The sequence below is a fragment of the Saccoglossus kowalevskii genome, chromosome 9 (genome assembly GCF_978046115.1).
Source record: "Saccoglossus kowalevskii chromosome 9, keSacKowa6.1, whole genome shotgun sequence".
NCBI lineage: Eukaryota > Metazoa > Hemichordata > Enteropneusta > Harrimaniidae > Saccoglossus > Saccoglossus kowalevskii.
Window position 1 is genome coordinate 17,592,668 of NC_140649.1, and position 27,678 is coordinate 17,620,345.

Sequence of the window (27,678 nt, forward strand, 5' to 3'; positions counted from 1 at the left end):
TGCTTGTTATTTGCATGTTTTTCTTTTCTGGATACACAGATTTTGTTTAAATTTGGTAAAATTTACATTGGGGTTGAAAACTGCCTAGAATCGTGTGCATTAAAATATTATGTAAATGTATTTTACACGGCACCAAAATTAAGCATGATGCAGGCTTTAAATTTCTTATCTACAGCTGGCTGATAATTATCTTGTGGTCTTCTATTACATTACAACAAGTATATGCATTTTGACTGGCCATTAACGACAAACAAACTTTGGAAAACTAACATTTATTTTATTGAAAGGCACCTGTTGATTTTTCTATTGTGGCAATTAAAATACCAGATTTGAAATCACAAAAATATAGGCAGTGTTATCACTGAATAAAACTACTAGTAAAACAAGTCTCTTCATTCTTAAAAAACAATGGAAAGAAAGTCCTCTGCCCTGAAGAATAAAAATATACTGATATGTGCTTACACATGGAATGAAAATATAACCCCCAAAATATTTAACCATTACAAGAAGACACCTAACTCTCAAAACCAAGCAATGTATTCATTTGATATATTATTACACATACATTTCACAAGTTAAAACAGAATTTAGTTCTCTGTAATAGCCGTATTTACATTTGTTTGAAACTCACATTTGAACATTTTCCTTGGTATAACATGAGGTAAAAAAAAATTATGCAAATGAATCTAGAATCTCATGAAAATGTTTTTATCGAGAACATTCTGTGTTCTACCTCACTGAAATCATTGCTATGCGCAAGTAAAGTTATCTCAACCGTAGTATTTGGAGTCTACTTAACTTTACTTTATTAGAAAACGTCAATGTCAGACATCTTACAGAATCTTACCAAGTCAGGGCCTCAAACACTTGATCTTTTCACCACCAGTTCCCTCTTTTCATCACAAATTCAAAAACAGTCCCGTTTATATTCTGCACTTTCTTTGAGAAGATTAAAACAAAAATAGCAAAATTTTTTGAGTAAAAACTGAAAATTGACTAAAATTGTGTTGTTTGAGTTAATTTCCAGAAATATTGGAAAATATAAGAAAAAGTGCAGACAAATTTTGGGTGAGAAAGTCTGGTGATGAAAAGGTCAATATCTATTTGCTTATGAAATGCGAATAATAAAATTATCACAATACAAATCCCTCACTAAATACAGACACAAGTCAAAATAACAAATCACTAAATATTCATGCTCATAACTGTAGAAATAACAATAAATTCACCTGCAATTTGATAACCAGTTTTGTTTTAAAAGAGTTTTTCGAGTTTCAAATGATGAATACTCAATTTCTTGACTGATCAAAAATAGCGCTTGTTACAAACGAGATCACTAAGTACTAGTAGTATGTCACCTTATTAATTATTTTTGAAGACATTAGATTCAAACAAACAAATAAGTAAACAAAAATTAAAATAGTGACAGACTTATTTAGAACATGTGGAATTAAAATAATTTCCCAGTGACTTTGATATTGTAAACTACATTTCATTTCAAAATATTACCGAAAATACAATAAAATAACGCACTTGCTATGCAAATTTGATCTGTTTCATGCATGTTATCAGGTTCTCTAATTACATCACTCATTTTAGTAGGAGCTCATGATCACGTCAATTTTGGAAACTTAGCAACGATAGATCAGTGGGTTATAGCAAAAGTAATCACTAACCGAGTTATTGTTGCACTTATTTCGAAAACGTAATGCAACAACAAAAGTGAATGACACGTAGCTATGTCAAAGTGTCTTGCAGTAAATTTGTAAAACAGTCGGCCATGCAGTCTCACTCTGATATCATACAAGATAGCGCCCTCATGTGCGTTAATGCTGAAAAAAGATAGCGCCCTCAGAGTCAGATACTGTCGTATGATGAACATCCTCAAAATCAAATACTAGTAGATACACAAATATCCCTTAATATTCCTTTAAATCCAACAAAATATATTAAAATGTCCTTAACTGAAATGATGTATAACTTGAAGAAAAATAATATTTACATTTGAAATTGAAATTAGAGTAGACAGACAAAGTAAACTTACAGTCTTTGGTTTGAGAGGACTAATCTTCAGTTTTCAAAAAAAAATAAACATTTCTCTAAAATACAATTTTCATACACAAATATACATAAACTATTTTTACTTTTGTTAATACTGAAACCAGAACAGACCTCCACAATACAAGTACCCATTTTCTGCCGAATGCTAAATTTAGCTAAAACCCACTGGATGACAGATTATAAAGTTTTGTTTTTTTTCACCTTAAAATAAAACGTAAATATCCATGCAACTACAAGTAAAGCTAAAATTGATCCCAGTTTTCCAAAATATGCACAAAATCACTAGCACCATGTATTTATGCAAACAATGGCAGTAGATAGTGGAACACTGTTTGGAAGCAAAAACAAGTCGTGTGGCTCTCTCACTTTCAACAAGATCTTTGCGGCCATTTACGAATAAGGTCTATAGCATTTGCAAAGTTCAAGCCAGGCCACTACTATGTTTTAGTTTAACTGTTAGTTGGAAAAAAAAAAATTCAAAAAAATCAATCCAGTATAGAAAACGAAATATTCACACAAATACGAAACTCAAGTTCAGAAAATATTTCTAAAAAAAGGTCTTGCAGAAAGTTACAGATTTGACCAACATAAGGACAAATGCAATAAGCAAAGAAAAATTGGTATAAATAAGAAAAAATGGATAATTGGAAGATACCATGATGTGTATTGCAGAAAGAAGTGGCTGCAACCAGAATTCCAGCAAGAATGTACATACCTATATCTATGTACTTTACTGATACCTAGTGGCGTAACATTTTGGTTTCTGGGCAAAACTACAATATAAACTTACGAAAACAAGAATATTTTGAAAAGATTACTGTACTGTACAGGACAAAAATGACAACAATTGCAAGTGCCCAGTCAGAGGCAGTGATTGACCATAGCACACAAATTAACCCATATATTATGAACAGTTCATTGGCAGTATTGTTTGAAACAATGGCATTTCATGACTTCTATGATTCATGTCTTTTGCTCTAATACCTAATCCAATCTACCTCTACCCCTACATTCTAAATATCATTAACATGGTCATTAAAAACTAATCACAGTAAAAACATTATAGTTGTAAATAAAACTAAAATTTTCATTTACTATTAAAAGAGAAAATAGAACTCTTAATGCTATTACAAATTTGTTTTCAAAATATCTTTGGAAGAAACAAAATGGCAAGATTTCAGAGAATTTCTACGAAATACCGGAATTATGTGGTTCCAGGTAAACAGAGGATGATGAAAATGTACAAATTCCACCTGACACTGTTAAGATAAACATATGTCAATGTGAATTTATTTTGACTCTTTGGACACCATTTTTTTCCACCAAAACATTTAGCAGTTTTCTTAAGTTTTGAATCAAATGGGCACAATCTCCCATACTGGGTACATACCCGGTATATTGATCATTTTTTTTTTGGTCACAGTTAAAGGGTTAACATGATGTCAGTAACTGGAATGTTCAGTCTTGGTCTATACAATTTTTCTTCTCTTGTAAGAGTCAGCATAATGTCCACCTAAGCCTTGTGAATGCTGTCCAACATACCCATTATCTGGACTTGGTTCTGGTGACGGCAGAATATGCGCTGAACTACGTTTTTGTCCCGCAACAGGAGTAGTCAACTGAAACGAAATAAAACAAATACAAATCAGGTCAATGCACTAAAATAATTGTAGCGTTCACTTGTATGTTGTCTTTATCAATCCATTCTGGTGCTCATTCAAGCGACAAACAATAAAACGCAGGGTCGAATGCTGTTCCACAACACACCCAAGAGTGATTAGTAACCCCGGGGTGTAACGGTCGATCTTCAAGTTAATTTGAACGATGCTAGTCAATGAAGACACTAGATTTGTTTATGAATAAATAAGCATAAATTATCGCTCGGGAGAAGTTTTAACTTTTATCAGTTTATAAGCCCCCCCCCCCCCCATTTTTCTTTGATTGCCGCTTTCCCAGAGGGGTTTATACTCGGACAACTACGGTAAATGTTTTACACTGAAATACAACTCAACATGTGTAATTTTATGTTGGCAATATGATAGCAATTGACTGAATATTACAGGAGTTATTGTGCCCCCTAGAAAAGTTTATGTCGCCACCGCTAGATGACAGACATTTTGCCACTACCGGTACTATGACTTTCCTTTCACTTTAATACAAGCCCAATAAATGGCTGCCAGTCAACTATTATAGATTAAATCACAGCAGACACAAAATGTGTAATGATATTCTAGAACACAAAACATTGGGTATGTGCATTATCCCAAAGTATCTATGTACTAAGTTTCAATGGAAGCTGATGAGTGATTGGAAGTGGAAAACATGCATACATACATACATACATACATACACACATACACACAGGGTAACTCCCATTGTGTGCATCACAACGACCAAAAAAAAAATATTTCTCACACACATCAATTTTTTCTTGAATAAAACAACACTGTCCAAATGTGAATTGCCGGATTTGTCAGTGGGATTAATGTAATCACTGGGTGAATGTAGTTTGCACTTTTGTTCAATTTTCAACCTCTGCAAACTGACATGTATTATGTTTGATTACTAGTCAAGCGTGGAAGACCAGCTGGAACATGCAAAGTACAAGGAAAATACAGATGCTGATCAGTGATCATAAGCAACATTGAAACACACATCGTCATTGATTTTTTAACATGCATACTGATAAAAAAATTAAATAGTTCAGGCCATACAGTAAACAAGTCGCTGAAAAAAGGGATCAGGTTTTACTGTTGGATCACATGAACGGTACATATCATGTATGATGAACGCGGCCATACTAGTGCTAATTTCAACAGTTTTCTGTATCTCCGACACATAGAAATTCACAAAGTGGAGCACTAACAATGCCACATGGGTCTATTGGATGTTGACTGTAAGCAGATTTATAATATACTGACCTGAGTACTATAGTTTGCACTACTACTACTATAGTTTGTATTACTGGGTGTTGATGGACTGTAAGCCGATGTAGACCACTGATCATTATAATAATTATAATTAGGATTCACAATACTGGGTGCTGTCTGATGATAGCTCTGATACAGTGCATCACTGTTAAACATAGCTGCACTTTGCGGTTGCGGTGGCTGGGTTTGCTTCTAGAAATGGAAAATAAATCGAGAAATTCATTCAATGACAACATAGTTATATAAAAGATAGACTGCAATTTAAGCCCATCACTATGAGTGGCTGTGTTTAATTAGCAGCCATAAAGTGAAGCACTATGATCATTTACAATATTATTACAATATCCTTTTTTGTTTAAACAAGCAGCCTTTCGACTGAGATAGTTCCGCTGTTAGCAATGCACATTTCAATTAAAGAACTGAAGATATTATCAGAAAAGGAACAAATCTGAGAGAGGTCTACCTGAGTTACCTATATGTATAATATGCAATCGGACTCATGGTTCTTAACAAGTCTAAAATATTACTTTTTACCATGAATGCCAAAAATATTCATCAAAATTAGAAAATTGAAGATATTATCACAAAATGAACAATCTGAAAGAGGTTCACATATATATAATATCAAAGCAATAAGACTTGTGGTTTTTAACAAGAAGTCGAAAATATCACTTTTTATCCAAAATGACAAAAATATTCATCAAAATTAGAGAATTGAAAATATCATGACAAAATGAACAAATCTGAGAGAGGTCAACCTTTAGTTTCTATATGTATAATATCAAAGCAATCAGACTTGCGGTTTTCAACAAGAAGTTGAAAATATCACTCTTTGCCAAAAATGACAAAAATATTTATCAAAATTAGAGAATTCAATATATCATCACGAAATGAACAAATCTAAGAGAGGCCTGCCTAAGGTACATATACACCAAGTATCAAAAGCAATAAGAATTGTTGTTTTCAAGAAGTCTTCGAAAACGTAAAAAGTTGACAAGGACAACAGCGATGGACGACACCGGACAATCACTCATATGATAAGCTCCGCTCAACAAAGTCAACAGCAGAGCTAAAAATAAGCCACAAAACCTGTCAGGTAACGAGCAAAAAAGATATTTCAAAATTTCTGAGGGGTGCTCAGCTGAATGTCCACCCCTTAAAATAATCATGATTTTTTAAATTGAGATCAACGATGCGAACCAAGTACAATATATCATGCAAATCACACAAAAACAGATTTGATTCAGGTGATCCAGTTTAAGAGGTCTCACTTATATTGTACACAAGAAAAGAAAAAAACATTTTTCTAAACAGGACCATTTTGTTTTTCTAGTTAGCATTTTTCCAAAATTAATCTGCAGCCAATTTTATAGTAAAAAATACATTTTATAACAATAATACATTTTATTCCTAATAACAAATTATTTTATATTACAACTATTGAATTCATTAAATAATTAAAGAATGATTATAAATCACAAAATTTTTTTTTTTATGCAAAATTTTTTGTTTCAATGTTCTGAAAAAATAATCGCCAAGGATTAAGTATAATCGCTAGGCTGAAAGCTGAATTGGTTAGTATAGAAGCATGAACTGAACTAGAGTGGAATACAGATGATACACAGCAGCATATGTTACAAACAATACAGTCTACTTATAATAGGATTAATGTTAGAGAAGCAATGAGATTCTACTGACCTGCATGAACTTATTGATATAATCATACGCTTGCTGTGCTGCATTTGTAACACCATACTGCGGTGACGTGTTATCGACTGTTGCTTGTTGTGCTTGTATTGCTGTGTTTGGGATAAGATACTGACCAAGCTGATCACTGTAGGATGGTAAATACTGCTCATACACACCACTCTGAATAAAAACAATACCGTATTTGCTATATTAGTAGTGCATGCAGGTCAATATAGTCAATGAATCATATGCTAATGATCCAGTATGCAATACAAGCAGTTTTATGTTTATATACACTGTATTACATATACACATCTTGATAAAAATACAGTATACTGTATTAGCTCCATTAGTAGTTAATACGCTCACATAATTAACAGACATTATTATACATCTGTCATCGTAACGCCATACGTTACAGCATGCCGTAATTTTGCGGTATTTTACGGGGTATTTTCATCCTACCATATTAGGAAATGCGAATTCCAAATATGGAATTATTATGCGCGCAAGTCTCGCGTACCGGAAACTAACAAGCCTCGGGTGTGTGATCGCCCTAGGGAGGGGGGTGACCCTTTAGGCAAGGCCTTTTTCTTAGAGAATGTTATACTATATTTGCTCCATTAGTAGTGCATACACTCAAGTACATGTTAATAACAAATGCCTCTGTGCACAAACTATATATTATAAAGATCCAGTATACAAAAAATGAAATCATGTAAATGCATGTGAAATGTTATTAGAGATGGATTTCTAATAGAGCAAATACAGTAATTATATCAGGCATTTATCATATTTACAATATTTAGCTCATCTGTAATAGAATACACACATCTACCAAAAAATGGTGTTTATTGTACAACTTATTTTGACCATAGATACACCTCTTGTTTATTTAAGTGTATATGCCACTAACAGAGCAATTATGGCAGTTGTAATGATGGAAATATTATGAATGGATCAACATATCCATAATAGTGATTGATATAAACTAAGCCAAAAAATATTAAAACCTGCTGAGATGACAGATCAGCATGTGATTTTGTTATACTGAATTATTGCATGCATTAATACATGTATGATTTACTGTTCTATATAATGCTCGATATATCATGTATTAGTTGGACAGACAATGTTACATTTATATTATACAACTTTATTAAGTATAAACTGGCCATTTTAGCAATTGACTTGCATCACAAATTTTATAGCATATTACTGTACGTTTCAGTATTTTATTGGGTTATATATGCTAATGATGTGATTATCCATTCATCAAGTTTGACACATACAGCATATAGCTCAAGTATTCAAGTTTTATTTTCACTTTGCTGATAGATGGACTACTTTAAAAAAATCAGATTATGCAGTGTTAACCATGGAATTTATTGTTTCCTTCACAAACCAGTGTTTTAGGGATTTGCAACATCAAAAATCTGCAAAAATGAAAACTATCTTCAGTGCTCCACAGTTTTTTTCAAGTGTACTGTAATCTGCTTTAATTTTTGCGAATTCGCAAGTGTGGAAAAACCATGGAATTTTTCACAAGTCAAAGAAAATTGTGAAATTCCAGCGGATCAGGAAAAATAAGAGAATTCCACAGCAGAATTCCTAATCAGATTCACAAATCAAATTGCAAAAAATCCTAGAATTAAAAATAAATGGTTCACAGTATTCATTAAACGGTGAATATGTTAATGTCACAAATTCACAAAATACTCCTGTTGGGATTAGATGGACAAATTTTTTGAGTATAAACTAAAAAATTTGACTGAAATTGTGTCTGTTGGCTCTAAAATTAGAGTTCAATTCCAGAAATATTGAAGAAAATTAAAAAAAAAAGTGCAGAAAGATTTAGAGATTTGTACGAGAAAGTTTGGTGGTGAAATCGCATGTAATCATCTGATTGGCTGTTGACTCATTTGCATGTTTTACCATTATTATTTCATTTTACTTATCAGACACAATTACTAAATCAGTGACCGGCAAACGCATTTTTGTACATACACCATGGTTACTCTACCTGATGCATAAGTAAAGCAGCTCAAAATTTGAACATTAATTGAATGAAAACAAAACTGTTATAATCCTGTGTGGAATTAACAGCATATGTTACCAACAACAATTTATTACTGCAGATTAAGTCCCTAACATTACAGCCATCTCAGGCTAGGCTCAGCTAGGCTAGTACCCCCCCCCCCCACTGAAAATAGCACAACAACTAATTTGCATGAGAATAGGTGTCAATCATTTCCATTCATTGTTAGGATAATCAATTACTATTATTAACCTAAAATTATGGAGTAGAGGTAACTAGAACTTCATACAACTCCAGTTTAAACAGTCAATTTTTTTTTTCATGAATGGCGTTACATTTGCAAACCTTTCTAAACTTCCTTAAGCCCCCGACCACAAATATATAGTCACAACAATGTCGTAATGTGAAAAACAGACAACCACTTATACAAAAATGCATTAGGTAGTCTAAAATTAAGTGGTACAAAGGGAAGCTTGTCACAAAATTCAGCAAATCATTTTCATACACAGGTAGCATTAGATCATCACCAAACGATTGCTCTCAGTCTAAACGTGTTCAAGAGGTCAAATGATTTTATATCAAAAGATTTTAATATGGGCTAAAACTTTTGAAAAAAAGCAAAAGATGGTTTGATAACTTTTTAACACATAAAAGATTACTGAGGTAACCTTGACAAATGAAATAGCTTTGTCATACATATTATGAATAAGATAAGAGACTAACTTGATTGGTTAAATCTTGAGTAATATTCACATCTTGTTGTTGCTGCTGCTGCTGATACCATTGTTGAATATTATTTTGATACTGTAAACAGGAAATTCAATTTTTAAATAGTTTACCACTATCCACTAATGTCACAGAGGAGACACTATATTTTTATCTTTATTTTCCATCACTCAAATTGCAAGGCAGACATTTGATTGGTATAATATTTTTTTAATTTCTTCTATAAAAATTAATTAAGACAACAATACTCTACACAGTATTTAAGTGTAGTTTAAATTCCTGACTAAATGGTTTCTGGGTCATTATACGTTTTCTAGTTTGCCTATTCATATACCAAGTAGTGCAGTATGTAGAGAATGATATTTTGTGTACATGTTAATGGGCATACAATACTGTAAAAAAAAAAAAATTCCAGATCTAAAAATCCTAAGTGGGTCTATTTTACAGTTTTCATCAGAAATTACCTCTCCCAACACCATTGACAGAACAATTGCGCATGCTCAGGATAAATTAATTACTGTAAAATACGTATTTTCGCTTGCAACTTTTTATTTGCTATTTTCGCTCAAGGAATGATTCAGTGAAAAAAAAATCTAGAGAATACACTGAGTATCTTTTTTCCTATATTTTACATTCAAATCCTGAAAAATTAGTAAAAATACAAAACACCCAGAAACTTTTTTCCGCAAAAAAATTAATTCCAGCTAAAATAAAGTATTCTACAGTAGACACGGACATTGAAGGCAAATGCTTGGATGCTGTATCTGCTTGCCTTGGTCCTTCAAAATATACACATACATGCATTAGTGTCTGCATTCCTGCAACACTCTTTCGTCACATAATTTTTTATTCCATAGTGGCCATTGTTGGTACTTCTAGCCATGCTGTATTTTCTACACTAAATAAGATGTGGGTACTATACCTGTTCAATTGAGGTTTGTTGCGGTGGCTGAGGTAGCAATGGGGATGCCTGCTGTTGCTGCTGCTGCTGCTGCTGAACAGGGTTGGCAGAAATATTCTACAAAATACAAAACACCATTTAGGTTAGTTAAGTTTAGATTGATTGGGGAATAAACAATTGTCCATCAAACACCATGGCAACCTTCTTAGTAGTAACAATGAAGTCAATATAGTTAAGAAGCTAGATTCAGGCATGATAGCTTGTTGTCATGACAACAATGCCATCCACTTGTGTTTGTGAAATTTAGAGTAGGGAAAAACAACATACCAGTAGGTTGTTCGAGAGCTGTGTTGGTGAAGTCCCTAACAATGTCTTTTTGGTGGTGCTTGTATTCACCGCAGGTACAGGATTATTTTGGTTCTGTACACTATTACTTAACGCAACTAAATACGCAGCCTGCGTCTGTAATAAAGCTGACGCCGGATCTCCAAGAAGTGACGGCTTGGGAGTAGACACAACTGGCTTCTGTTGTTGCTGCTGCTGCTGTTGTTGTAATTGTGCTAACAGGTTTTGTTGTACTTGTGCTACAACTTGTAAGTAAGGTGATGAGGCAGACGATGGTGGGGCTGGTCCCAGCAAGGAAGCTGTATTGTTGTTAACTGCAGGAGTGCAGCTCTGATTAGGTGACAGCGTCTTTCCTATAAGCAGCTGATCACTTAGATTTATCTGATTGGTTGTTCCATTAGCTGGGGCAGTTCCTAACAACGGAACCTTCGATTGGGTTGGAGGATTGTGAACCTGCTGTTGCTGAACTTGCTGCTGTTGTTGCAGTTGTTGCTGCAGTTGTTGTTGTAGTTGCTGCTGCTGCTGCTGTTGTTGCTGTTGCAATGCAAGCATTAAAGCTAAATTATTTGCTGGTCCACTATTGACTTGTGGCGTCCCTAGCAATGAAGGTTTTGGAACCTGGAAAGAGAAATAAATAATCAACGCTGGTACTTGTCATTCTGTGTACAGCTAACACATACATGTATATATGAATGATGCAAAGCATGGTGCGTCTAGAGAATCTCAGTTTGCAGTATCCAAAAATCATCTCTGCAATTTGGTAACTACTGTAAAGCATGTCTTTTTCGCGAGCATGTCTTTTTCGCAAATTTAGCTAGAGAACTGATTCGCTAATTCAAGATGTCACTATTGACTTTATTATCAATTCAAAATGGCTGCCAAACAAAGAAATCAACAATGACAAGAGAGATTCGCTAAATCAACATTTGGTTATTACGTCATTTTACCACAATTCGCTAAAATTGAATGCCACTTTTTCAACATGTTTTACAGTATAACATTCATTTTAGAAATAGAAGCTGCACCCATTCTTTCTGAAAAATTGAGAAACTGTTCATTTCTTATATGTGTAGATGCTCTAATAGAAGCCGCGTTCCCTCTGTTACACTCCATTTCAATAAAAGCAGCGGCTTCTAATACAGATTTTACAGTAGTTTTTCAGACATAATCCTACAATAATCTGATGAAAATCTATTTAAAACTGAAAAATCATTGCTACATCCTGGATCTGGTAATACATGTACCTGATGTAGAGCTAACTTGCTAGGTTCTCTTGGTCTCAGAAGTCTTGTGAATGACTTAGGCTGTCTTGGTGCTGGCATTGCCTCTAACTGCCTTGTATCTCTAGATAGTTGGTTCCTCACTAACTGTTTTCCATTATGTATTGCTCTCAATCTATATACTGGAGTTGAGAACTGTCTATTCGCTAGTGGTATTCCCTGTCGTGCACCAATGTTTACTGGACCTCTAATATCTGTATTCTGACTACCAATAGGTGTACAAAATGGCCGGATTTGAGATGGCAATGTATAAGGTGGTTTTGGTTGACTGATATTTCTGGGATTCAGTTCCAATATTTCTTGAGAACTCAAAATCTTCTCAAACAGAGACTTGTGTTGTGAATCCATTACTATACTATCTGTTGATTGCCCTATTGCTTGATGTGGTGAGAACATCAGAGTCTGGTGACTATCTCCCTGTCTAACTCTGTTATCAAGTATGTTGCTACTATAATCATCTCTGTCTTGTGGCTTTGTAAGCACAGCTGTATGGTGACTACCTCCTTGTCTAACTGCCATATCAAGTCTGCCGCTACTAAAACAATGTCTGTCTTGTGGCTCAATGTCTGAAAATCTTGTAAACTTTCTAACTTTATTTGGTTTTATCTGACAGGAGCGAGTATCTAGGTTTGGCTAATGATAAAAACAAAACTTGAATCATTGCAATTTATAAAAGTATTGAGAACAACAGCCAAAGTGGAAAGGACAACACAACACATATTCAATTTACAGAGAAGAAATTATTAGTATTAGAAGTATTTTTGAGTAGGATTAATTGATTTGGATTAATATTGCATCTTCATAAAAACACATTTTGGTATGATTCATTGGAAAGTAAAAACTGCTTTTGCGGCAGTAAACAGTAGCATTCATTTCATTGTAATAATAATTCAAGTGTAAACTTAAAGCGGGGGGAGTCGTCACCTGTGCATGCTTCAGATGGCCATAGCTTGTCATATTTTTTTACAAACAAGCATCTACCCATGAGCCTTTGTGTTTTTAGCGCATGTTGTCATCATCGCTTGGGACTCAATTCCCACTCGTGCGCAGGTGGCGACACTCCCACATTAAACGTTCTGAATTGTCTGTATGTGTAGGTCAATCCAGGACACATTTGTATTATTTCAATGTATGAACACTGTTCACTTGGCTTTCAAAATAAGGTTTATATTTTATGATGAATCATACCTTAATGCTAGTATTGTTGGCAAAAATTGTTTGAAAGCCCTTTCAATAAGTATGTCGACCAAAAATCAAATATGAAAGTTACAACATTTGTGAGTTCTATTATTCGAGCATTGCGCCGTTTACCAACTAGGCTACTATTATTCTTCACTGCAAGAAACCCCAACAAAGTCTATTCAATAGCATGGTAAAACTAGAAATATTTTAAAAAAAACACTTACGTTCTCTTTCATTTGTTGAGAGAATGGATTCTGAAAATGAGAAGCTACCATAGCATTCATCATGGAAACCGATGCCGGGGTACCACCTTGTTGACTGACTGGAATGAACGGCATTGAAGGAGGTGCTCCAAGAAGACCTACAAGAGAACATGCAGTTAATGCAAAAACATGTAGTAAACTATTTTTTTTTTAGATGTGCTGTGTAAGTAACTTGTGACCCATTCCCAGCAAGTCACTTTTAAGCAACAAAAGTAACAATTTTTCCAATCACTGGTTGCTTGAGGTTTTAATCCAAAGTAATGAGAAAAATAAATATTTTTACAATATGTATAGTTGATCGAGTGCGAAGTGACAACATTGGACAAAGATGAAAATGTTATATTGCGTACTTCGCTAAGAGTATTAAGCTGTATTACTATATATCACACGCAATTGACAATTACACATTAGTATTGATTCTAAGGAGGCAACAGTTTGTATGCAACATGTCAGATACAGCCAATGTGTGCACAACAAAAGCATGGTCTGGACACTTACTTAGTTTGGTAGTTTTAGTATCGCTATTACCCTGAGCTAAAACACTAGGTGTAGGATCAGGAAGTAAATATTTCCTGTGTGAGCCATTTATCTGAAACAAAAACGAGAATATAAGAAGATACTACAGACAAAACACATGTATGTACTGTATTTTCTAAATTAAACCATGTGAGCTTCATAGGTAAAAGACAGAGGTGAGTCTATGATCAAAGTAAGATGTATTTATAAGCATTTTTGTGTTCATGTGCACTTCGGTAAGAGCAAATTCAGCGTATGAATAGGACTATATGTCTACATGCGTCATTCAGAACTGTAATTGGTATCAAGTGTTGTGTGTGATCTGTATCAAAATATCAATACAGGTAAGTAGGAAAAATTGTGTTGGTTTCCTAGATTGCGTCTCATCTGCTACAATTCCCAGCAATTACCACAAAAATATAACAGTTCATCTTGATGTTAGTCATATTTGGAATGAGAATGCAAGCAGGGAAGAAATAATGTGGGGGGAAAAAACACTCAAATATCGTTTTGCTATAGTCTAAGATAATTGTAATTAAAATAATGATGAAACACAACAGGTACATGTAAATATTCTATCATATCATTTCTGTTGTGGTATGTATGGGTTTGAAACATAGCAGGTACATATAGATATTATATGATATTATTTCTGTGAGTAAGATAATATTGAGAATCATTTTAGTGGTGAAAATTTCTCTGGAGTTTTACAACACAGAATGTAAAAGTGACTTTGATATAATTTTGTCTTCCATAATGTCATTTTATAATTGTGAAAACTAAACAGTTTCCATTAAGAGATCAATAAACATAGAATACATGTTTGTGTAGATCAGTGTGTACATCATAGAAGAGGACACATGTGGCTGACAGTTGTCTTCTTTGGATATCTACCAGCTGCACTTAGCATTACTAATATGTACAGCTCATGATTATACATGAATAGTACTGGAGCTAAATCTAAAAGCATTTCTATAATGCTAAGAATGCATGTTTATGTGCACATCATGTCACAATGGACAGGAAAACAATTCTCTACTAAGTTCTATCACAGCTAACTCAGCTCTAAAGATGCATGTTCATGTGTGCATCATGTCGCAAAGTTTTATCAAATGTCAAGCTCCCATTTTGAATTGCTGATCATGAGTGAATTTTGTACATGTGAAATTAACCTGTACATGTAGTTAAGCGTTACAGCAACAGAATATAATGTGTGGGTTGTTAGCTGGTTTGTCAAACTGTTGATCAATCCATCCAAATAATGCAAAAAAGTACACTACACATATATACATAAAAGTAAACAACATGTATAAAGAAACATTCATAGGCTGTAACAACATGTCACCAAAGTATGCATCAAAAACTTGTTGGTATACTTTCAAAACTGTCCTAAATTTGTTCAATTGTTTTAGACAGAGTACCAAAGCATTTTCTGTTGAAGTCACTTGGAAATGGAGAGAAACACGATTATGAAAGATGACAAAACTGTTGAGATTAATGCAGCAAATCCAAACATCCAGATGCATTTAAATCAACAATAATCAAGTTTTTCCGATATTTAATTTATCATTTTTTTAAATGATTCATCTTCTCACAATCATACTTTTAAATTTCTCACAGCCTTTAATGCGCAATAAATTTGTCAAACTGGTGGGCAAATAATTGTCACCAAATTTAAAGCTAATTTATCATCGGTGACTGTTGAAGAATGGTTAAGTGGAAGCACAGAATATAAAACCTGTGGACTGGCAAAACACAACATCTTTGGTGATGTCTGAACAAATTTCATAAATTTTTTGGGCATGTCGATTTTATGTTCAACCTTTGATGTATATTATGGTACATACCCTAGCCATCATTGCACTGAATATCTGGTGTCCTGTTTGTCCCGGTGTACAGAATGATATCGCAACTTTACCATCACAGATTAGTTTACCATGAAGAGATATGTGAACTGTCTCTGCATCTTCGGATCTATCAAACTCAATCACACCAAAGGTTTTCTCATCTCTGTTTATGCCTATAGCTACCTGCAGTGTAATAAACATGTGCACAGTTAGCAATATATGGCGTAGGGATAAACATATATGACTTGCTTTTATACAGTAAATTCTATAAAGGGGCAGCCATCTTGAATAAGGCTTGAAATTACTGTAAAATATTTTATTTTCGCTTTGAATTAATTTTCGCTATTTTTGCTGAAGTAAAGATTCAGTGAAAATAAAATCCAGCGAATTTATATTTTCTTTATTTTACATTCAACTCGTCAAAAATCAGTGAAAAGAAATTCCATACAAAACAGCCAAAAAGTTTTTTCAGTGAAAATTAATTCCAGCTAAAATAAAGTATTTTACAGTAAATAAATAGACAAGTTGGGAATCAATTTTTTTTAGTTTTCTACAAATCAGGAGGGAAATACCAATAATTTCAAGACCAAGCAATTCATTTGGGGTAACATTAAGGTAACCATTAATAAAATTTGACCGCATTTGTCATTTTTGCATGCGAACACTTTCCCAGAGAGCTGAAAAAAAATTATTTTTAGAATTAATTTTCGTTGAAAAAGCATTTTGGCTGTTTTGTATGACATTTATTTTCACTGGATTTTGAATGTAAAACATATAGGAAAAATAATCTTTTCATATATTCATTCCTTCAGCAAAAATAAATTCCAAGTGAATCAAAGTACAGTATATGAAACCGAAATCATCTTCAAACTGAAAGGCCGTCACTGATTGGGTCGTGATTAACATTAATTTATTATCACTTGCACGCCAACTGACTGTGACTGGATTGTATTTGTTTTGCAGTATTTGCTCTATTAGTAGTGCATGCATATATATACATGTATAAACTATAGAGATGTTTCAAAATAAGTAATTTTTTTAAGATTCAGTATACAAAATATACAATCCTTGGTATATATGCCCTACCATTAGAGAAGCAGTTCTCAGAGAGCAAAACACAACATACACAACACTACAATGGTTTTTACCCACATGTTTATATTTAACAGTGAGTCTATTATAGAAGAACCACAATAGACAAGTCTTGGGTTCACTGGTTGCTTGGTGACTGATTGTATGTGACAATATCAATTTCATAAGAAATAAGCGGGTTGACCGTTATTGGCATACTTCCGGAGTATAAATCAATAGCATATAGTTTTAGACAGATATTATACAATCAATCATTATACAATCTTCCAGAATATGATAACTTTAATATGTTCCTAAATGATGAAAAATGTATTTGTTTTCATTCACACACCAACACAAATGTAATTTAAAACATCTGTGTGCATACTGTAAGATATATGAGGAAGACAAGTCAAAGAAGTCAACAGACCATTTTTCATTCGCTACAAGATCCTGCGTTATAAATCGAATGTGGAAAAGAGGACAAAGGACATAGCATTGTAGAGTGTAGTGGCGAGATTCAATATATATATATATATATATATATATACACAATGTATATATATGATTATGGGAAATTTTTATGAAGTAAGGACATCTCAATGACATGTTTCTCTCTGAAGAGATTAATATTTTGACATTGAAATATTAAAAAGAAAAAAATTAAAAAATTATGTTTTTGCAGCGGACACTTGGTACGCAAGATCCACACATAAAGCGAGATCCAAAAAATCACCTATTCAACTTGTGAACAATTAAAGCAAACGGTCTATCAAACAGACTCCTGGTTATAAAATTGAAAAATGATATTTGTTACCTTACAAAACCTTGGGTTAGCTTGTTGACTAACAGCTTGTCTGAAATCCTTATCACTGGTGTCTTTTGGTATATTTTCTACCAATAGACATTTAGAATGTAAACCACTATAGGTTGTGACACTCGGTACAGCCCAATCCGTGTGTAGTATTCTGCTACCTAGTTGTTTATTAGCAAGGTCATTACGAGCTTTTAACGCAGATTCTGAAGAGAAAAACAACATTTTATTTTTATAGACGGATGGTCTTGATATGGAGGTTGATTAATTAAATTGTGAATGAAAATATTTTCTTCGGCAATTTGCCAACATTTGAAGATGGAGAAAAAACAAAGGTAAATTTGTTAGTCTTCATTAATGGGGAAATTTCAATATAACAACATTCAATAACTAAACATGTAATCATCTTCCATAATTTTTAAACACAGGTTTATTTGACCAAACTTGTGCCGAAAGGGTGGCTACATATGACATTAAACAGGTGGTCTTTATACAGGTCACTTTACATGTAAATTGCATTGGGACTATCCAAAGGTGGTCACTATGGGCAGAACTGAACTAACTGAACTACAAAGACTAAGTTAAGATTATTGACGAAAACGATTCTTACATTAAAGTTTTTATGAAAGGGCTAGTCAGCTGAGAACAAGACTGAGAGTTAAGTTGTATTTGGATCATACAGACATGTAGCACCAATATTCCCTAAAGCCACAAATGTAATAAACAGGCACGTCTTGCTCGCTTGCTAGTATAGCAATAACTAAGCATGCTGTAATACTCACCTGTATTTTCATACTCTACAAATCCATAACCTTTACTGTGTCCACTGCTTTCACTATAGATTAAAAAGCATCTATGTACACTGCCAAACTGTTGCACTAAGTCTTCAAAGTCTTGGTGGTTGAAATTCAACGGAAGATTCATAATACAGATTACCTCTAATGGTGGCATTCTTACAAGGATCTTATTCTCTTTATATAGTGAATTATTCAATTTAGCAATCACTCTACTCGCTTCATCACTGCTGATTAATATTACTTGAGCTGTAATAAAGCAATAACAAAATTCAAGTTAGAATTCAAGTTAATATTGCAAAGGGCTTATTACGAGAATACCGCAAAGTATGCACAAAGGCAGACCTGTTGCTGCAGACAATATAATCAAAGAAAAGAAGTTGAAGAGATAAACGTGGTGCACATTTTCGAAATAAGGGCGTGCTTGTAACATTTTCGAACAAGTTTGTACAATATTTTACAGACAAGTGAAGTAATGTTCATGTACAAAGAACAATTTGGCAAAATTTGTACCGTATTTACGATATTATCGGTAGTAGTACATATGCTTGTGTGGTCAAAATAAGATGAATTGTAACGATTCAGTTCACAAATGCGGTATATGAAAACTAACTTTAAATTCAACTCAGTTTCGAAGCCATTTTATTTAAATATTACTTACACTGTAACACCTTGAAATTAGTATTCTAAGCATGTACCTTATATATTTCTGAAACAACGCTTAGTGCAAAAAATTGCCAAAAATACTGTAAAAGTAATTTGTACAAGAGGTGTGATTTAATAAAGATACAAATTAGCATCAATAGATTTAGCGGGAAGTTAACGCACACAACGAGTGCTGTTTCGACAGAGCTTTGTAAGAATGTATGCAAATCTGTCAAAAAATAATGCTGCGACATCTAATAATGTGAACATTCAAAAATCTTTTCCCCAAAAAATATATAATGCACAATTGTTTTTGGACTAATTTAGATATAATTCAAAAGTACACAACTGAGATTATCTCTTTGGTACAATGTGTTGCAATCTTTAGTATGGATCACCAGAAATGTAGAGTGACGAAATAATCAAGGAATGTCACGTTTTTTGTTTTTTTTAATTTGCTTGACAATAATATGCTACATTTCATGCGAAAAGTTAGAGGACATGATACAAATTTAAGTCTTTTTTGGAACACTGCAATTTAAGATTTTACACTACACTGTGAATCGATCGTATGACACTGACTGTGTTTACACCAACCTGGGATGAAAGCAGTTTACTGTATAATCAACGTTGAAATAAAAATGCCGAAACATTGCATTATATTGCTACTGATGAACATCATCCAAGTCAATCTTTCAGATAAATTCGATTTTGATAGAATATTATAGCCTATTAGACCCTTATACAATAATTCTTGAAAAAGTAACAGTCAGAAAATGTAAAAATTCCACTACAAAGTATTGCATTGTGGCACATGGTGACACATGCACCCATGAGCGTATCTGAATTTCCTTTTTGTTATTATGTTTCATCATATAATCCAGATATTTATATTCACACAAAATTTCACAAACACGAAAACACTTTTCACTTCATTCACACTTTAAATTGGGCATTTTTTTTATCAAGTGTTGGCCTTGACATCATACTGTGTGTATATAATACAAATATTTTAATACTATTTTGATAAACACCAGGCTATACATTTTTTTAAGGGTCACCATTACTGTACATTTGAGAAATGTAAAAAAAAATACATGTATGTGAACACGAGTCCATGTGTTACCATGGTTGTGGAGGATGAGGCTGATGCAAACTGATGACGCATGGCTGAATATAATATAACACTTGAAGCCATCATCATTCACTGAGGCATCATTCAATGCCTAACCATTATTTCAATAGAGTGCAGAAGTGAGACAATATGACCGACTTGAATATAAAGGGTTTTTGAAATCTTCATAAATATATCATGCTATAAAAATTGCAATGTAACATTATTATTACAAAAATAGATTTATAATAATTTTATTTTAACTATTTAATTAGACTAAAAGGAAATGACTGAAATAGTACCCAGTCCCATCTGTTGCATATGTACATGTAGCATATGGTACGTGAAATGAAGTGTAGAAATACAAGTATATATCCATTGCATATCAATACATGGCTGGTTCCCCAAACCTCATCAACTAGCGCTCCACTGTGAATTAAGTAATCGCCAGATATCACATATCACATGTAGGGCTAGTTGATGTGAATGATGCTATGCGCTAGTACATGTATTATCCACAAACTTACTAATATAGAAAATGACTGTTGCGACGTAACTTAACCATCAGCTGGCTTGGCCTTTTCTTAAAAATGTGTAATTTTTCAAGTGAATATAACTGTCATCAGTAATTTCAACTTACTGTAAAACATGTTGAAAAAGCGGCATACAATTTTAGCGAATTGTGGTAAAATGACGTAATAGCGAAATGTTGATTTAGCGAATCTCTCTTGTCATTGTTGATTTCTTTGTTTGGCGGCCATTTTGAATTGATAATAAAGTCATTAGCGACATCTTGAATTAGCAAATCAGTTCTCTCGCTAAATTCGCGAAAAAGACATGCTCGCGAAAAAGACATGTTTTACAGTATTTCTTATGGTATTTTTATCTACATTTTGTATGTTACTAATTCTCTACACAATTTAGATATGCTAACGATGCTTTCAGCCATCATGCTTGGACCTGTAGGTAATAACCTTATTATCACATATGACTGATTCTAATTGTTAAAATGACAGAGAAATTGTCATTTTCCAGAACTACATTAACTACATAATTTTATAGGTCTGAGAAAACCAGTGGGCGAATAGATGCACATTTGCAGCTGTTAACAGCAATGGGTTTATTTTTTATGGTTGTCGTAATTGTCACTTGAATACAGAAATGCAACATGATCAATAAACTTTCAAGTTGGACACTGGGAGTTAGAGTGAGTCTAATTGCATCACTTGAGCAATTTTTATTCGCTACTGTTTGAATATTCATGAATCTAATGATATGTAATGTGAATATTATAATGTTTAACATAAATTATCAGCAGTGATATTTCGTACTAATAAATGTCAATTGTGAATGATATGCACCATGGGATGGATGTGTGAATACTGTTTCATACTCTCATACATGGTTTCTCTACTGCATACACATATAAATAGCCCCTGATACCAATACACAATTGTTTGAAAAATCACTATCAATGAGTCTTTATTTTGATTTTTTTTTTAAAGCAAATACAATATGGGCTTTCATTTGAGATGTTCTTCTAATAGACTAAATATGGTACATGTCTCTATTGGAGATGTGCTTCTAATAGAGTAAATATGGTAAGCACCTCGACTGGAGATCAATACGGTATGGGCTAGTATTCAAGATGTGTTTATAATAGAGCAAATATGGTATGTGCCTCTATTGGAAATGTGCTACTAATACAGCAAATACAGCACATTGTATATAACTGAACTCTATATGAGATATGTTTCTAAAAGAGTAAATACACATTGTGCTTGGAGACAGCCAAATGTGCCAAGTATACATGTATCTAATCAATCTTTTATGTTGATACATGTATTCTGACACTAGTTTACTATAAACAATATGATTTACATTGTGTCCAAACGGTTATTGACAAAACATACACACAAAGTAACCTTTCAGACCAGTTCTACATTACAATACTGCAAATAGTTCAATTTGTCACGGCTACGTACATATTTATGCATGATTTGATGGTTTGAGAATATTTGTGAAGAGAGAAAAAAAAATTACAAAAGTCGTTATGTCTATAGAACCATAGTGAAATTTTCATTGACACAAAACATTAGAATTTTTACCAACTTGCAAAATTCACTTAAAATTTGTCATCAAAATTAAAATGGCTTGATACAGTATATTTGTTATTCTCAGATTAGAAGACAAAAGATTTTTTCTTTAGCGTGGGGGAAAGTTGGTTAGCGTCGGGGAAAACAGTCGTTAATCCGAAAATTCATTGCGTGGATCATGAGGCAGCTTCGTCTTTGAGAATCATGCTTGTTTTAGATAATGAATGTCTGTAATCCTACAAAAAGAACACATGGGGCCAACAGACCGAATGATATTCAGGCAGAGACACTCTTTTTCAATTGTGTTTGATTCGCAAGGCACCTGCAGCCTGTACAAGGAGGTACACTATACAGCTGTATGACCACCCACAATTTCCTGGATGCAGGGAAGACATGCTATAATATGCCACACAAAGCCTTTCTTCCAAGTATATATACCAATACAGGTGATACTAACCAATATACTATGGTATGTATACACATTGATTCAGATGCTCACTAGACTCTAGCAATTGGTTGTTATTTTTTTCAAAATGTCCTAATTTTGCTTAATCATTTTCAGACAAAAAGATTATGGTATGTATACACATTGATTCAGATGCTCACTAGACTCCAGCAATTGGTTGTTATTTTTTTCAAAATGTCCTAATTTTGCTTAATCATTTTCAGACAAAATGCCAAAGTGTTTGCGTCGAATTTATTATTTTAAACCCAAAATATAGCAAATAATTAGAAATGTCTCATAACGATAGTTGTCATTTTGAGAGAACTGAATCCTACAAATGGAAATCACAAAATAATTAAAATAAACAATCTTTCATTTGCATGCTCAGATCTAATACAAGTTGTGAAATGACTAAATTTAGTTTGTAATTTCAATCCACCAAAATACATGTTAATATATCTTGTCATATCCCACAAAATATAGAAAAATTAATATTTAATTATTCTTTTTTTTTTAAATTATTAGTTTGTTATTGCAATTTTAGACGACAACTGAGTAAATTCACACCACATGCGATATTTGGGGTTAGACGGGTCATGACTTATCACTTGTATACACATGTTGCTGCATGGGTCAATCCTTTTTTTGAAACTCTATGAATGCATTGTTATTATGACATCTGTGGCAACTTAATTCTATACCTTATCAGTCTCTCTTGAGAGAGCAAATATCATCAATTTTGTTCATGGTCATGTCTAAGTTGCCTCTGCCTAACAAGCTGTTGCAATTCAATTTGGACTATACGGCGAAATAAAATAAATTTTGTGTTTCTGAATTTATTACTGATTTGGGGGGAAATCGAAAAGTTCATTTTATGGAAATTGTACGAGCTCAAAATTTATTTATTTCTATGCAAATTACCTATAGTCATTCCATCAATATTGTATTTTCTGATTTCATAGACTTCCTACAATGTTTTAAATTACTAGCCTAGTTGTATGAAGGAAACATATTCTGAAAACTAACTTGGATGTTAATTTTCATATATGTAGTTAGTTAACCATGACAATGTTCTCACAAAAATACACGAGTACAGCTCATTGAAAAAATAAATTAAATTAAACAAAAAAATAAAAATAACTGTCAGAAACACGAAATTAGTTTTATTTGGCTTATTCAATGAATGCTACACATGTTTTTTCTTTATCCTTCATGAATGACCTCAAAAGGTCACACATCCTGGTAATTCCTAGGGGAAAGAATTCCCTATCAATGAGAATTTCTTATTTTCTTCAAAAAAGTTGTCATTGAGGTTCAAAAACAGTTAAACATAGCAACAATAAACATACGCATTTGTGATGACATTTTCTGTCTGAATATGTTCACCAACTACAAAATTTTGTTGTTTCCTGGCTTGCATATGGTTCGGGTTAAATTAAAGTAGTTCATAGTATTTATGTGAATACTTAAAAAAAAGTTAAAGCATACTATAATTTTGTTCTTCAGTGTGTTGTGCAGTTTTTTTCTATGAGAGCATTTCTATTTCTTTTGTTGAATTTCATGTGTCAATAAAATTCAGTTTCCTATATCGTTATAATTAAGCTATATGCTGAAAGAACCCTGTATAAAATCAATAACTATGTGGAAAAGACTGCAATGCTTAAATTTGATGTACCGGTAATAAGAAAAAAATTTGTTGTAAACATATCCTCTTTAGGATCTTCATAAAAAAAAAAAAAAAAAATTAAAAAAAAAAAAAAACATGATCTAATTTTATAAAAGGAAAAATATATGTTAATGTGTTTTTTTTGTGGCACCTAACAATTTATTTATTTTCAGTTTTCCTCCATTAATTTGCTGATATATTTTTAAATTGTTGCGGTTTTGACCCCAATAATAGCTACAGGCTTTGATTAAACTTTTTGGAAACGAATGATAAAAAAGATGAGGAAATTTGTTGTTAATGATACTAAAAGTTTCCATTGCATTCAAAGGGTTATTAATCTTAAATTTCACAATGAGGATCATCATGGTTTTCAGATTTGTCTATATGTAGGTATTTTTTTCAAATTTGTTTTTTGAAATCTAGAGAACTATCAGCTAATCTGTAACCAAGCTCTTGACATGACAGAAACTAGTTACATATACATGTAAATTCAAACTAATCCCATTCGACGTATAAGTAGCTAAATTATTCTATTTCCATGGCGATGTACTGAAACGCAATCAATTACCAATACAAGATGTTCTTTTTGATTACTGGGTACATGTTTTAGTAGAATCAATTCCAGTCGGATTGCTCTCCTAGATGTCACTATCAATGTAAATTTAAACAGTACAGTAATTAGGAATTCATCAAATGACTAGTTATGGATGGCCATAGTCAATTCAATCCTAGTTTAACTTGCCAGGAAATCAGTTTTGTTTCAATTCAATTTCAAATGTTTGCGTTAATTGCTACATTAATTTGAACATATTTTAAAGAGTGACAAAGACGTGTGCATATTTTACAACATTCCAGCAAGAGATGCAATTCCTATTGAATCTTCAGAGAAGTGTGACGAATGAAGAGATCATTTGCATACCTATCACAACTTTTTTGCATGAACGTTATGCTTGTATTATTTAAGATGGCTTTAACTACAGAGTCAAGAGGCCAACCATTTTAAAATTTTATAAATTTGAAAAATTATATCCAGAAACAAACAAATTACCACAAAATTCAGAGTTTTTTCATTAAAATTCAGTAGACTAATTAAGGACCCATTAACAATAATATCCAAATAGGCATAAATTATCTATAATTGGCCAAGGAGTTATCAACTTGCATGGTTATATTCAGTTACCTGGTTACGACATGAAGCAGCACAGCATCTGTGTTCAAGATTTTATTTTTAAAATGACAACCACGGTATGAATAAATCATGGTAATGTGATAGACTACTCCTGCTTGTACTATGCTTTATATAATTTGCTGTGTCTTTTTTCTAATACAGAATCACAACTGCATGAACTTAGTTTAAATACACTACCAAACATGTCAAAACATATCCATTTTATTGAAAACAAGCTGTTAAAATAAACCAGCACATAAAATATGATAATTTTGTAACAGACATGATACTCTGATTCAACTTTTGAATCACTTATTTATTTATTCAATATTTGATTTTCATAATACTGAATACAATTTATTGAAGCCCCAGCCACCCACCAGTGATGTAGATACATATAAATTGATCTTTTTACTATCATTTATAGCAAATCATATCATCCAGGGTCTTGGAGACAAATTATGTACAACTATAGTTGTGAGTAGGACGTCATCTAGTTATTATTAGTATCATATTTCATTTTAATTTGAACCATAGTATAGTGCAAACGTTTTTCTCACACTGCAACCACTATAAGAAGTACAACAAAACAGCATATTTTGCTGGTAATCTAGGCCAAGCACTCTAATAAAAGAAACAACAATTATTGAAAGGTCAAATTGCTCAACAATATGGAGCAACACAATGAAAAACAGTCCGTAAATCTGTAAAATCCTGCTGAACGGACCAGTATCTTTTGCAGTGCAGCCCAATTCAGTATTATTTGTACTATAATTACACAGTTATACACACAACAACGCATACCAGTATATTTAACAAGTAAGCTTTTAGAAGCTTTGACTACCAGCACTAATACCGGAGATTAAAAAATTAAAAGCAGTAACATGAAAATAGCACCAATAATAGACTTTTTTTTGATATGATCACTTCAATAATAGTGTTTTACCTTTTCTTTTGCTCCCTTCAATGTCAATCTGCTTTACTTGAAAACCACTGAGGAGTTCTTCTAGAGCCTAAAAAGGATACACAATATGGATGTTTTTTTTAAAGTTTATCAGTGGGTATGGTGGCTTACAGTAAGACTAGGGGATTGGTGAATTAAGCAGATTTATTGTTATTTTGGTCTTTTTGTTTTGCATATATGCATGTGTCCACACATACAGATGGTGAGTGGTAATATGATGAAACCATTCGTCGTTTTACACGCTAACACATTGAAACACACAGGGTTGATTTACGGCGTTGTATTACACGCACTGGTTCGGGGGAAACAGCTTGAACCCAAGTAATCCTATCATTTTATTTTACACGGACCGTATGTGCGTTTTTCATCTCAACACAGCACATTAGTGACAACCAAGCTACAACAGTCAACGAATGAGAAGATTATACGGCAATGCAACGTGTACTGCTGCCGTTATACGATACACATTTCTCAATACTGTTATTTTTTTTCTGAAACAATAAAACGTGCTGACAGTTTTTTCGGTTAAAAAAACAAATTAGTGACACAATTCAATGCGATTTGGTTGGGGGTTTGAGAGCGAAAGAAGCATTTGTATAACATAACGACTAATGTAACGTAGTACATGGTATACATACGATACAACAACGTTATCTGGGTAAACAAAAGACACGAGATACTAACACTGCCGATTCAATCGGCAGTTCAAAAGTTCATTTACGCAGAAAATTCTCTGGAATAACAAAAACACTGAAAAGGGAATACACTACGTTGAGATAAAAAACTTAAAATTACCAAATCGATATGAGTAAAAACAAACCTGTTTGCTAACGTTTGCTGGTAGGTTTTCAATCACAACACGGCGTCGGTTACTGAATTCCTGTTTGGAGCGAGATAGCAATGCCTTCTTTTCATCTGCCGATATTTCTATGAGTGATTCCACTTCACAATCGTATCCATCGACCTGGTTCTCTTCCTCGCTAGTTTTTTTAACATCGTTCTCAGTCATAATTGGATTGTTGTGGAAAAGCTCGAAAGTGGCAGATTTCAACACTGGCGCAACAGCCGCCGCCATTTTGAATTTAATTCTCCCGTGGTGCAATGCAACACACTTTATGCCCTT

The 27,678-nt window shown here is 33.1% G+C and overlaps 1 protein-coding gene across 1 annotated transcript; it reads right to left on the reverse strand.

Moving 5' to 3' along the window:
- Window positions 1-256: 256 nt before the first annotated feature.
- LOC100372135 (uncharacterized) lies at window positions 257-27,678 on the reverse strand. The gene is made up of 13 exons (XM_085503239.1): window positions 27,376-27,678; window positions 26,538-26,604; window positions 18,446-18,706; window positions 17,667-17,869; window positions 15,779-15,961; window positions 13,914-14,004; window positions 13,377-13,513; window positions 10,673-11,308; window positions 10,367-10,462; window positions 9,442-9,522; window positions 6,690-6,860; window positions 4,983-5,183; window positions 257-3,680 (listed from the first exon to the last, which is right to left on the reverse strand). The coding sequence occupies exons 1-13, from the start codon at window positions 27,628-27,630 to the stop codon at window positions 3,531-3,533; spliced, it is 2,532 nt and encodes an 843-aa protein (XP_085359365.1). The 5' UTR covers window positions 27,631-27,678; the 3' UTR covers window positions 257-3,530.

Coding starts and splice junctions, on each gene's coding strand:
- LOC100372135 (XM_085503239.1), bottom strand. CDS start 27,630: ATGGCGGCGGCTGTTGCGCCAGTGTTGAAATCTGCCACTTTCGAGCTT. Junction 26,605..27,375: donor CAGCAAACGTTAGCAAACAG/GTTTGTTTTTAC, acceptor TATCCTTTTTAG/GCTCTAGAAGAACTCCTCAG. Junction 5,184..6,689: donor ATATCAATAAGTTCATGCAG/GTCAGTAGAATC, acceptor TTCCATTTCTAG/AAGCAAACCCAGCCACCGCA.